Source organism: Ischnura elegans, chromosome 8 (assembly GCF_921293095.1).
Source record: "Ischnura elegans chromosome 8, ioIscEleg1.1, whole genome shotgun sequence".
NCBI lineage: Eukaryota > Metazoa > Arthropoda > Insecta > Odonata > Coenagrionidae > Ischnura > Ischnura elegans.
The window spans coordinates 49,984,525-49,999,129 of NC_060253.1; the positions used below are offsets into that span (position 1 = coordinate 49,984,525).

At 41.8% G+C, this 14,605-nt stretch overlaps 1 protein-coding gene across 1 annotated transcript in view; it reads right to left on the reverse strand.

The window, feature by feature from the left end:
- LOC124163259 (mucin-19-like) overlaps positions 1 to 14,605 on the reverse strand; it is a 223,304-nt gene that overhangs the window by 6,081 nt on the left and 202,618 nt on the right. The window contains exons 2-5 of the mRNA XM_046540037.1: positions 9,390 to 9,995; positions 4,941 to 5,759; positions 1,822 to 2,634; positions 324 to 560 (exon numbers count right to left, since the gene is read on the reverse strand). Coding sequence (XP_046395993.1) covers positions 324 to 560; positions 1,822 to 2,634; positions 4,941 to 5,759; positions 9,390 to 9,995 — 2,475 coding nt within the window. The remainder of the gene's footprint in view (positions 1 to 323; positions 561 to 1,821; positions 2,635 to 4,940; positions 5,760 to 9,389; positions 9,996 to 14,605) is intronic.

The following is a 14,605-nucleotide window of genomic DNA, read 5'->3' on the forward strand; positions in this document are numbered from 1 at the left end:
CCAGCAATAAAACATCTCTACCATCAACTTAACGCACAGCCCTTTCATTGAGAATTAAGGCAGTAGCTGATATATCTCTTGGTATACTTAAGCCTTAATTCAAAAGGTAAGCATATTTTAATACAATAAGTCGGTAGATCCTACTCCAAGGTTGAGCATTCAATCTTCTAGCCAACTATCAACTCAATCAACAGTTATTGCTTTGAAATCGACTGTTAAAGCTGAAGTTCAAGTCACAAGCACAAAAATCGTGCGTGGAAAAAGTAATTCACTCCGAGTAGTGGTGGGGTCAGCATCTCTGAATTAGTGCTTGCAGCTTTTACCTGTTCAGTGGGAGCCTGGAGAATTGCCTGGTCGCTGGCTTCTCTTCCTCGTCGTTGGAATCGTCGGCCTGGGTGGGTGCAGCTGTGGTAGTTGATCGCCTGCCGTAGGAACCTCTGGCGCCGCCACTCGATCCGGATGTTCTGCTCGGGTTGAAGCGACCTCTCGTGCGAACTGGTGCCTCGGAGGATGTCGCCTCAGTAGTGGTGGACGTGGTGGCGGAGTCCGGTCGCCTGTACCTGGCAGACAAAGGATGACAGTGAAATAGACGAGAAGATTTGTGATCCTTTGCATTAACATCCCATGGCAGTATGTCACTCACCAGTGGAACCTCATCCGGATAAATGCCATCTTGAAAAAGCAATGCATCGCATATCACGATAACATTTAGATAAGATTTTTAAACCGTACGATCGCTATCAGACCGAGGTAAACGGCAATAGAATTAATCAGTATTCCTTTGATGTTAATACGTATTCATCAATTAATCGTTTCTAGATAATCTGCCGAAAAATGGATGATATCCTATTTATTTACAAAATAATGTGCCTGAATTTTCTGAGATCATTCTTCATATTGATTCTCCAAATTAATGACTTTTTTCTAAGAAACTAAATTCAATAGTGCGTCTATCTTTAATCCAACATTGTAAAAATTGATACCATTAAAATTATTCGTGAAGAGGTTTCAGGTAATGGAGGTTATTTACGCCTCCTTTTGAAAGAATTGAGCTAATGGCTAAGTTTAGTACCACTAAGACGATGAATATTACTAGCTCCTACTTTGTTGACAATTGCAAGAAAAGACACGTCCATATCCACCCGTTCTAAGGTCTCATTTACCCTCACGGGCTAAGGAAAGTATCCTTGCTTAACCCTTTCAGGTCCAAGGGACCTATGTGTCCCAAATTTATGAAATTCTCTCAAAATTAAACGAGAAGGCGTATGATTGTAAGAATTGGTTGTATTAAAGAATAGACTATTTGCTTATAGTTATAAATTATTTCTGTGGATCCTTTAGATATCGTAGTTTCCTCATGATTAAGAAATTTCACTTGAAATGCCGTTTACGAAGTGGAAAATGGCTAGTTTTTAACAAATCAATGAGAAGGTCAATTACAACAGAACTTTTGGTTTATCCTTAGTACGAAAAACTCTGCATTTGTGCTTTAAGTTTCTCAAAATTGTTCTTATGTCATGGGACACATATGTCCCTCTGGACCATAAGGGAGCGATAATTGGTATTATTTTACGTCCCAGACTGCATCTTAAAAACTATAAGAGAAATCACTTTCATATAAATGTTTTCGTAATCTACGCATTAATATTAGCCTGTAAACGTATTTTCATGCAATCTAATGGCTGCATTCTTTATGAACCTAAAAGGGGTTAATGCCTGAAATATAAAAATCGAGGCTGAGGAGTACCCAAGCACCATTCACAATCGACATAAGCTGGGATATTACTCAGACGTTCCCTCGCAGTAAATGTTCCCTCTTACTTGTTTCGTCCTGTTGCAGAGGCTTGGTTAACGGCGGAACCTCTTCCCCTGAACCTGCTGGGCCTTCCGGTCGTGGTGGGTGCCGGCGTTGTCGTGGTGGTAGTCGTGGTTGTGGTCGTGGGTTCCGTAGTCGTGGTGGTAGTGGTGGGGGTGGTCGTGGTGGGATATTCTTCCTCTGGCTCGGGGGTCGTCACTCCATCGGCTACTGAGGACACTTCCTCGCCCTCTTCCGTGCTCACCAGGTTGCTGGCGTTGTCCTGAGCCTGCAGGATGGCGTAGAGGTCGAAGACGGACTTCTCGACTGCCGCAGGGAGGGTCGATGACACAGTATCGAAGTCGGAGTCGTGAGAGTAGGTGGGATGGACCGAGGCGTCCAAGGTCGGGGCCGACGGGGTTGTGGGCGCGGCGGACTCGCCTCTGGGCCTGCTCCTCCTGCTCCCGATAGCTGCGGGGTCTTCTGCTTCTTCCTCCTCCTCATCGCCTCCTTCGGCGTTGACGCCCAAGAACTTGACTGGAGCTCCCGAGGGAATGGCTGGGAAAGACGGGGCGGCAAGGTCCTGGTCTGGGGACGCTCCGCCGGCGTTCGTGCGGAAGGAACTGCTGTCGACGAGTTCGAGGCTGGGACGGACGGCTCCCCGGGGAGGAGAGGCTGGGGTGGCGGCCGGGACTCTCTGGATGGGCTCGGTGGCGTAGGAGTCCTCGACGACGGGGACGCGGCTCCTGGGAGGGAACCTCGTGTTGGCCGGGAGGCGGTCTTCTGGGATGACTTCGACGGGCACGGCTGTGGGCTGGTCGCGGTTTCGGTTGCGATACCTGGGGAGAAGGACCAGATGGATGCGTAGAATGAGGAAAAACGCAGTGATTAGGAAACATAGCTCTAAGGAGTCAATTTAACACTTTGCGTACCATGGACGTAATATTACGTCTTTCTATTAAATTGGCTTTATATGCATGAAGCTGTAATATTTTCCCCGTGGTACTTTTCCAGTTTACTGGTTAGTGGTTCTTGTTTTTTCAAAAATCAACTGCTCGATGGAAAAAGAGTTCACTTTATGTCTTGAGGACGAAAAGTCCTCTGTTGCTACCGGCATCCTTATCTTGGGCCACTTTGTGTGAAAATTCTTTGCGGAAAGAACCGTTGCGTTGGTTGAGGGTGCAGTGACCCTTTTTGTCATCCAGGATTTATAATGCTTTGCTTGGAACAATGTTTTTTTTTTATGATTTCCATGCTTTAAATAGTTCAAATTGAGCGTAAAAATAATTATTATCCATGTTATGGCGGTACATCATTTGTTGCAACTTTTTTATTTTTCAAAAACAGTAGGTTTTCATTTTAAAATTATATATATTTAAAAATTAGCAATAAATGTTATTCAACTAATTCATAAAGAAGAGAAAAGTCAATTTTTACTGAAATACACATCGATATAAATATATTTTTGATGCTAATGTTTAAAAAAAATGTACGAATTTAGTAAAAATGGCTGGATTTTTAAGTAGGACTTTAAAATTAGCAGCCGGCACTCAAAGTGTTAAGCACAGACAGGTGCACAGACTGGGCCTCTATCCTGATTTGTCTGTTTACAGGGCTATCAGGTAACTTTGTACACGAAGAGAAGCTATCTCTTCGGAACTACATCCTGGGCGGATACTATCCGAAAATTATTCTACATTCACATTAGTTTTCATAGACCTCATTTTCATAGATTAGACCTCACCTTTCATAGACAGCCCAAAACGTACATAGACGTATATTGACCATACGGTATCATACGTTACGGATCGCGTATATTGACCATTACCTGGTTTTCCTAAGCTAGCTCAAAATTAACCCTTTCACTGCTGTTCAATCCCATCATCACAATATGATTGTTTTCATCGCACTCCTGCCAATCAAGTAATCAAGTACGTCTTTGAACCGTGTCTCTGCGATAAAAAATAACGATTTTGTTAATTTTGCAACAAAACGTGGCTGCGGACCACCGGAAAATGGCCATTATATCAAAGTTAACAAAATCATTATTTTTCATCGCAGAAACACGGTTCAAAGACGTACTTGATTGCTTGATTGGCAGGAGTGCGATGAAAACAATAAGTTTTTGATGATCGTATTGAGTGATTGATTTTCAAATTGAAGTCAGAGCGGTCACTTTTCGGGAGGTAGGCTGCCTGCTCGTAGGGTCGAGGAGACGGTCCTGCGTGGGTGAGCTGGTCGAGGATAGGGTCGCGGATTAGCGACCCTTCGAAGTGCTTCGGCGAAAGTGCTGACCGCATGGCAGGGAGGAAGAAAAAGTACGTCCACAGCAGTCTGCCGTGCGGACGTACTAGGTACGTCCACAGCAGTGAAAGGGTTAAGGTTAGCCGCTTAGAAAGGCATTTGACTTTTGCAATGCGCGAACGTGGGGAAAGCCATAGTTGTCATTGAATAACAGCCACGCTGTAACATTTATAGGTTATTTAAGTATGATATAACGAGATAATGCTTTATGACTGTGAATTTTGTTGCGAATTAAAGTCGTTATTTTTATATTCCAAGTCTCGATAATTTTAAATTTTTTTAGACAGCGAAGTTCGAAGCAATTTCGCGTAGAACTTTTTATTGCCGAATGTTAGTGATCTTTAACTGTTACCGCGATACATGAGTTCAAGTCCAACATTTTTAAATCTTAAAGCATCATATTTTGAAAACAAATAACGCGACAATGCTCTTATTAGAGAATTCGCGAAAAAAACTATTGGCGAAATTTTAGGATCATTACTTATTAGACATCGGACGCACTATACTGGGCTTGGCAATTTTAATTTCACCCTCAAAACGTAGTATATAGTCATAGCAGACTGAAACGGCAAAATATTGCTACGTCATGTCTGTTATTTAATTAACCTGCATGTGGAAGCTGCCTCATGAAGAGAGTCAGTCCAAAACTTCACCTTCTTCAGTGCGAGCCGCCACTGGCTATGCTTTCTTCATTCTTAGAGGATAGGTTCTCACGTTCCGAAACGGAAGGTAGTTGCTCCTATTCATAATTAAAAGCATATATAATTGCGGAAAGGAACAATTACCTTTCATAAAAAACAATATCACGCCTGAATCGGTCGAACTTATGTAAAGCCCTCACCTTGGTCCACCTCTGGATCCTACGACCTCGTTGCTGGCTGGGACGGCCTCCTCGATCGTTGCCTTAACCGCCGGTCTGATCCTGTTCCCAACCGAAGCTTCGGCTGCCTCGGCGGCTCCCCTGTTGCGGTCGATCACCGTGTATCGGACCCTATTCCTTCCGCTCTCGGTCGTTTCAGCGGGACTCGCGGTCGCTCCACCCCTGCCCCTCTGCCTGCCGAAGCTCCTGTCCGGGACGGACGTCTCACCAGAGTAGTCTTCCTCGACGGACGCGGATTCCGAAGATTCGTCCTCGGCGTGCTGGTTCTTCACGTGGAACTTGCTCCTCTGTCCGCTGCCACCGCGACCCCTGGTCCTGGTCCTAGTGGGCTCTGCGGAAGGCGGTGGTGGAGGTGGTGCCTCGGTGGTTGTCGTGGTTGTGGTGGTCGTGGTAGTCGTGGTGGAAGTGGTGGTGCTGGGTGGTGCCTTGGCTGGAGTCTTCACGTCATCGTCTTCCTCGAAGTCGGCGTCTTCGAAAGCGGGAGAGCCGTCCTTACCACCGGCTCCCTTTCCGGCCTTTTCGTCGTCTTCGTAGTAATAATAAACATACTCGTATTCGTAATCGTTGCCGTCGGGACCTTTCTTGACGTTGACCCTGGAGGCCTGGTTGGATGCGGCCGGTTCGAGGGCTGCCATCTTGTCGTTGTTGGGGCCGCCGAAGAGGCCTCCGGAAGAGGAGCCGACGTTCTGGTCAGTGAGCAAGTTGACGGCCACGATGTCGGAGCGGAGTGGTGGGACCAAGGTGGTCAGGGGCTGGGCATCAGGCGCGGCTGTTGTACTGCTGTAATGACAACAGAATATGTTTCAACAAGAGCTGAAGAAAGTGCGAACAAAGTCAATTGAGTTGATTTTTAACAGTGCAAATAAGATTCCATTACGTTAGCTCAATGAGTTTACATAATGAGTTTTGTAATATCGATTTATGAAACCATGATTAGGTTAAAGAATGGAATCCCAGCGTAGTACAACAAGAATTCCAGCAAATTGAGTTTATCTTTAGCAGTATTTATCATATTTCATAACGTATACTCAATTGCTTCACATGGGTTTGGTAAAATCGATTTATTATATGAAACCATGATAAGGCAAGTGAATGGAAATCCAGCATAAGAAGTCGGAATTCCAGCGTATTGAGTTGATTTTCAGCAGTATCAATCAGATTCCGTTACGTCAGCTGTATTATTCCACATCCTGACTTTGTATAAATTGATTTTTGAAACAATGACATGGTAAAAAATGGAACTCCAGCATAATCAATGTAGAAAAGGCTTTTGAATTTAGAGACCAACAATCAGAAGATTATATTGATAGTTATCTTATTTGTAAATATTTGGATAGTGGTTGGAGATACACACGAGGTAAGTTAATTCCATGGACACCATCCACAATCACAGTTATGACTCTCTGAAAAGGCAGAGCAAATGAAAACCCTAGAAAAAGGCTCAATGGAAATGCTTGAACACCCTTCAGACTGTATGCTCATAATAGTCTCAAGTAAAAAAATCGGGTGCAGTCAAAGAATTAGGTGAATGAGATGCGAAGTAAATCTCAACCAAGAAGGTCGGATAATACATCACTTCTGTAAGTACTATTGATTTTTCTATCGTATAAATATAAGCAAGAACAGATAATAATTCTCTACCACCCACAAATCATCAATGAATGAAGTAATCCAGCGATAAAAAATCGGACTTCATTGATCTTTTCCACGAAATTGGAAAATCTAGGATAACACCTTTTTTTAAAAGGTCTGTACTTATGCTAAATACATCTAATAAATAGGTAAGTACGGTATTGTAATTTAAAATTATTATTGGAATGAAGCCATGCATCGCCTATGTTTTATCGATATAGTCTCATAATGCTTGGATGTCGCATTTTCTCAATCAAAAAAATGATGCAAAATAATTAACATTAAAAATGTATATAATTAACTCTCCCAGTTTCTGATAGTCGTTTCATCGGATAGAATGCGCATTCTGGAATTTATCTGCAAAGGCTACTTTATCGCCATGGTCATCAAACTAGACCAAGCTGGTGACTTCTATTTTGAATGAAACAAACTATCTTTGACACATAAAAATTGAATTTAGTTCTAACTATTCAACATCACAATGATTTAAATAAATTCAAACTGTAATCGGAGTGTAAGTTCTAGAGGAAAGCAGCAAAGTAGAGCATGGTGAATACTATACATGATTATGGTTAAAATAAAAACCGGCGCATTATAATCAATTAATAACTCACTGGCCATGATTTCTTTAATTAGTGTTTTTAATATTATAAATCAAAGCAGTAATTCGTAGATTTGAATATTTCAAATAAAATATCACTTATGACTTACTTTTCATATTTATTCAATTCTCAAGAACTCATTCCTTAGAAAATAGCATTTTTTATTTTGTACCTTGTTAAAAAAATGCTTTTTCTGGTTTTCAGCCTTTCTTTCCCAAATAATTTATCATAAAAGAATATTTTAAGTAGTTAGTTCAGGCTTAGATTGGAAATTTCGATATTCATAATTAAATTAACTAGTTTTAGTCCACAAAAATTCCAATACCATCACCAATTTAGTACCATCTACATGGTGCCTAGATTTAGAATATAGCATTAGACGTTGAAAGCCGGGTAGGATACAGCATTGAATTTTTTTTTAGTTGAAATCAAATTATTTCAATCATGAATATCGCAAACTTCCAAGAAGTTGGGCCTGAAAAAATACTTATATTCATATTTGTCTAGTCGAAACTGCCTGGGAAAAGTAATAAAGGAGAATAAACTTGCATGGTATTCACTCGGAAAGAGAAACGCTGAATTCTACGTCCTGTAAAAAGACGGCAAAATGAAGAAATATTGATGTATATCCTCGGGCGTGGAGTAATATAATTCCAAACGAAAAATACGAAATAATCGAGATGCATCCCTCGCATTGGGGAGGAAGACCAAAAAAATAATACAAAGAAACAGTCCTTTTTATCCAAGAGGAAAGCTTTTAATTAAGACTCGCTTCTACGAACCTTCGAGTAACTGTGGAAAAAGCTTATTTTGAAAAACTAATTGGCATTGGACTGCTTTGCCTCTTGAAGAGCAAGAACGAAAGATATCATCCGTTTCGAGCACGGATGAGACGTTTTGAAATAACCCAATACGGGGATAAATTTCCTCTTTTTATGGATTCCACGCGGAGCCAATTAGGGATGGTGATTGATAATGGATGACCTGAAAATCGAATCGAATGAGTACCATTATCGTGACCTCATCTCGCGATGCATGCCATAGTTTTAGCCGTGCAAACACTTCTCACGGCAAGAAATCTAGAGAAACCCACTTGGCATAGATAATGGTGAGGGACGGTATAAAAATATTCCATAACCGTATTAAGAGAACTAAATAAATGGAAATGATTTGAAAGCTAAATGTCCTCCACAGTTGATTGCACTTAATACACAGTGACCCTGGCAGATCAATGTAGTGAAAATATACAGAATAGCACGAGTTAATTATGAAGAGTATTGTATGCTGCGACTAAAGTTTTTTTTTCAAAATTCTCTCCTCGTATTGCGTCATTTAAATCGTTCGAGATACTACATTTAAAGAAACCACAACATTAAAAGACCAAAGCATGGTTTAATTCGGCTATTACGGACACAATGCGCCTAGGTATGGTAATGCATGAGGGGGTGAGAAGCCAAAGGGTACAAGTAATTCTTTTCCCTGCAGAGTTAGGTAAAGAAATTGATAAAATAATTATACAAAAACTTTGTGGCCAAGAGATACGAGTAAGTCTCTGATCTGTTCTGACATCGAGTGGATATTCAAATGCGCTACTAAGTATCTAGTTGATCTATTTTGTTTTTTTGCCTAATTTCGGTAGCTAACCATGGAGGAAAAATTCACTTGTACCCCTTGGCTTTTCACCTCCTCAATATGCTTTCAACTAGTAGGTATTGGGAGTAAGAGAAAAAGTGAACGATATGAGTAGATTTTTTATGGTTCAAAGAATATTTGAATTTTATGACGAGAAGAGAACGTGGAGTCAGTAACTTAAGACTCTCTAGCGGCTCCCATCCGCATTCGTGCAAAATCCAACCAAATTGTACCAACTAAAACTTCTGGACTTACTGTGCGAAAAAACATTCGCCCCTGACCAGGATTCGAAGCCGATTTCCGATCGAGATCTTTAGCTTGTTAAGCAACCGAGGCGTCATTCACCACGGTGGAAAATTTGAGGACTATAGCGGACAAGGTGGTATTGACTGCTGAGCATATGATGCCACAAGCAGTTCAAATCGTGTGCACAGCGTCACAGCCGGAGAGCAAAGCCCAGACTTAGAACAGATAGAGGTGTTCGCTCTTGACTAATTTTAGTATACCACGGTGAGTCCCGGTATGCTTAAAATTCTGGACTTACCTCTCGATCGCCTTCTGAGGCGGCACACCGATCTCTCCCTCCTTGGGAACGAACTTGGGGCTCTGCACTCCCTTGATGGCCTCTGGGACCACTTCCACGGCCTTTCCAACACCCTCGGCAGCTCCCAGGACGAGTGCCGGCACTGGAACCACGTTGGCCGTGGCCGGTGCCTTCTTCTTGCCCACCTTAGCCTTTCGCTCCAGGATCTTTCTCTCCTCCTCCTCGGCATTGCTCACGGCGCGGCGACCCGTGTCGGACATTGGTTCGACCTCCACGCGGGGCGCGACGGGCCGTCCTCCGACCAGGACCTCTTTACTCGTCACCACCGACACTTCCGTCTGCACCTCCACGATGGGAAGGGTGTCCGCCGGTGAGAGGATGCTGCCGGTGAGGACGCCGAGGAGTGCCGAGTTGCTCAGAGCTTCTTGGCGTTCTTCGTCCAGGTCGTCGCTGGCGCGTGACTTCGGGGGTCCGCTGCGGAATACCACGTACTCATCGCCCAGTCGCGGCAGGGTCAGGATGTCGTCATCTTCCTTGGACGCTCCGGCGTCGGCCGAGGCCGCCGCCAGGAGGAACAGGAGGGCGACGAAGAGGCCGCCACTGTGCCTGCGAAAAGAGACGCATATCATCAGATAAGATAGAAGTCTTACTGCATCAACACATTTCGTGCTATTGATGTAACATCAACGTCATGGTGGCCGGTAGCGAGTGACTGACGACGTAAGTGTATTATCAAAAATTGGGAACAACACCTTCGTAAAAATATCAGTCAGGCCATTGGGACATTTGGAATGCCTCAATGGAATAGAAAACCCATGAAAAAGGCAAAGTTTACACAATTTTCACAATTCCAATGCCTTAATCTTGATTCTGAAACCTCGCATTCATGAACAAATATATCTTATTAATAAAATAATTCATTGCAACAAATAATTCATTCCGCAACGGAATCATTGACCACGAGCATTAAAAGCTAAATCACTCAGTAACTCAGCTTTTCATACTAATGGTTGTTGTGGTTGAAATGTGAAGCATATCGGGCTAGTTACGAATCGAATATTAATGTTATCCAAGGGAGAAAGCTATATTTTTTCAATACCTTAGGAGATTTCGTCAGTGAAACTTATTCTACTCCTAAAGAAAATACGCGATATCACGATATCAAGCTCATATTTAGGGCATAATAACTCACAAAATCAACTACCTAACCATTGCCGACTGAGTATGATAGCAGTTTCACGTAAAGTGCAATTCCCTTCAAAATATATATCACACCATGAAGAAAGTTCACACAATTTCATGGCTGCTTCCATCCGCATTTTTATTTTATTCATGGAGACAAAGACATAAAAGCTAACTTCAACGAGAATGCGAGCACTTTAATTCAAAAGTAAGACAGAGAGTCCAAAGCAAGATCAGAAAAAAATAAGCTGAAAGGTTTCTCAAATTTTCTACGATGTAGGTCATGGAAAAGAGACATCATACAACGAAAAAACTTTGCATACAAAGAAAATTCTGCCAAAACAAGTTTCCAGTAGAATAAAAGTTTAATGCAAGGACTAAGTCATTTGATGAGAGAAAAATTAATACTTTCAATTGCTTGATGAATGCAAAAAATGTTGTCAATAATCCATTGAAAATATTGAATCTGGTGAAATTTTTACTGAAGTCCCAAGTGCGCAGATGTTCAATAATTCATTTATTGAGGCCCCAAAATAGAGTACTACATCATAACTACATTTTTTTTTATAAAATTCTCTTCGTATTACGACGTTTACCTGAAAACTATCACATTGGTATCTCCTTGCTTCTTGCATAGCAGAAAAGTGGATATTACAATCGGGAATTTCAAGATATTATATAATCGGGAATTTTTAGATATTATATTTAGAAAATTCGCGATGTCATATTTTATGAAACCACCGCACTTTGAGACCACAACATAGTTTCATTCGGCTTTTCTTGCAATTCTGTACTTAATTTAAGGGCAAAATACGTCTACCTATGTTAATGCGCCTACCTATGGGCAGTCAATGATTTTTCATCGGGGTACTTACTAAAAATATGTGATGACATGTTAACTTTGATGATATTTTCCGCCAACCGAAATATTTTTACCATGGTCTTGCAAAAGTACCTTACGCAAAACATTCCGGATGTAAATACAGTTTTAAAAAGTAGAAATAATATGTCTTCGAAATGTGAATTAAGTTGAAAGAATTCTTATAGACGGTTCCATCAACCGTTTCCCAATTATGGTTGCATGTTAAACAACTTTTAGATATCCTTTATTAGAAAAAATTGGAAATTATAAGATCGTTTATCCTGAAATAAATTTTCAGAATTCCGGCGACTAAGTCACCCTAACAAAATGACAACCTTAGGAGCTGTTAAAAGTTTCTTCTATGCACAGTTACGTTTCCAAGATAATGCAAAAAAAGAAAGAATATCATTGTAGTAGGTACGCAGATAAGTTGACGGTGATGCAGCCCAAAACATTACCAGTGTAAATACAGTTTTAAAGAGTAGAACTAAGACGTCTTCAAAATGCAAATTCCGATGAAAGAATTTGTATGGACGATTTCCATCAACCTTATCACGATGTCATCCAACTGAAGCGAACGCAAGAAAGGAATTCATTTCATTCGTCGCAGAAACGTTCCAAGAAGAGTTTGCCAGAGACGACCGCCGGTTGTCGCGCGAAATAAGGCCGCCGTCAAATTTCATCCGGGCAATAACAGCGGACTGCACAAGAGCGCTCCGTAACTGCCTCGTTACGTCTTCCATGCTTCCACTCGCTGGCTTCCTTCCCTCCAAACTGCCTCCTCTTCTTCCCAAAACAAAGTCGCCGTTCTCCGAGCTCGATATATATATATATTTTTTTTTCCAGTTCCTGCAGTTTATGCTTCCTCGTGAGAAATTTGAGCGCAGCGTAGGAATAGGATATCCGCCTCACGTCCCGCCAATTATCCGCGGAGGCGAAATTGGCTCCTCGCAGAAGCATTAAGAGATCCTCCTTAATTTCCGCCACCCCACATCACGAAGGAGTGAGCTGTTCTATCATCAAGGCGGAGGATGATCGGGGGGATAAGATCCGCTGTGGATTGATAAGGTACGGAATGGGGTCGAGATGCTTTTTTTAGAGAAGTCATGGTGAAAAGGCTAGTGTCGTAATTAGCAGGTTTCCAATGAAAATTACTTCTAATTCGTTCATGTTATTCAGTGGCGTAGCCAGGAATTTAATTTGGGGAGGGGGGTCCAAAACCAGGGGTGACAATTTTTGAAAAACAGGGTACTAAGGAGAGGGTTTTAAACTAATTTTTACGCTTTACATAATCGAAAAAACTTCATTTGTTGAAGAAATATTTTGAAAATTCATGATTTTTCAATATTTTGTTTTCTTTTATGAAGGAAAATAATTGTGTTTTTATATTTCGAAGAGGGGGGGGGGGTCCGGACCCCCCGTACCCCCACTGGCTGCAATAGTATTGCAATCCTAAGATTGTTATACTGCATCTCTACGTTTCTTACCTTCTATAACATTATTGAAATTTAAGATTGTTTGGAAAAAACATACATGTTGGAACGATACTGCTCTCAGAACCGTAGACAGGATATCGATACCGGAATGACTTGATTTGAATAACCTAAACATGTATTTGCTTGGAGCAAAGTTCAAGTTAAAAAAAACTGACAATGAGAGATGGGGCTCTCAGGCGACTTGGCGACTGACTAATGACTGCTTGTGACCGCCTGAGTTGACTGCTTCCGTTCAATTGCCGAGTAATACATCGCTGCTCGTCCCGGGCGATCGTTGTGGCTGCTCCTCTCGTGGTTCCTTCTGATGCCAACAGTGATATTAGGCGCGAACGGCTCAAACATAATAAAATATTAATTGTATTGAAAAAGTTTTCAGTTTAGAGTTTACTTTGCTAGTTCTTACATTTTCTGTTGGACCATATGATGCAACATCGTTTCAACCCATCGTTGTTGGGATCAAGGACGTACCCAGGATCAAAACTAGGGGTGGGGGGCAAGCCATGGTTGTTCAAATTATAGGTAAAATTTAAACATGGAAGAGGTGAATGAAACCAGCATTTTAAGGAAGATGTAACAGCTTTTTATAAGTTTTTAAAATTATTTGCTTGAAAAAATATTATTTTCCTCCAAGGCATTTGCTATTTTTGCTTCTATGAGGGGTCATCCGCCCCCTCCTGCCCCTCGCTGGGTACACCCGTGGTTGGGATAATAATTCATGACATGGCAAAATTCCGCGATTTGGTCAAAAATAATACTGCTTCGATGGGTCTGAAAATTGGTCCCTCGACGTATCAAGAATGATACGAGGTACGTTCGGAAATTCAAGTTCCGTTTTTAAACAAAAAGAACAATGACAAGGTCTTCAGGGACATTGGTTGTGCGGTAGGACGCACGAAATGGACAAATGGCACAAACAAGTGTAAGGGACTAATGATACCTTTCCAGCGTAAGTGGAGGAGAAGATGAAAGACAAGCTATTAGTCAGAGGGAGAGATGCACATTAAATCTAGGAAGAACTCATCTAGATCTACATGATACCTCGCAAGCCACCTAAAAGGCGTGCGGCAGGGGGTGTTAGGACACCAGCCGTTTACCAATATAGAGGAAGTTGTCCAAAGGCCTGTTTACACGATACATTAACACGTACGAGTTAATGTCTGTTTGCATGAATGATTGTTGTGGACCGGAACGGAACATGTACGAATGCATGAACCAAATTAGAACAGGTTCTATTTTCTGCGCAAGCATTCGCACAAGTTAGGTGGTTACACGGTGCATTTTGGCATTTATTCTCGCGTTCATACATGTAGACATTTACCCGTACGTGTTCATATACTTTGCAAACAGGTCTTAAGGAAATTACGACTAGCATTTATCAAAGTTCTTCATTGTTTGGGGGCAAAACGAATTCCCATACCTATCCGGTCGGCAAAATATCTCTCTTAATTTATCGCTTCTGCCGGACCTGGAAATATAATAGGTCTCTAATATTATGCTTTCTGTGTCGCTCTCAAAGATATACATTCTCTATTGTTGCAGAAATCTTAGCCTAGCGCACAGCCTCCGACTCTCCAGCGGCTCCCAGCCTAATTTGAACTGGAACTGGAATTAGAACTAGAACTAACGAACAAATGACATGGGGATTGGGGATTCCCATGGGGAACAGCCCAAATGGA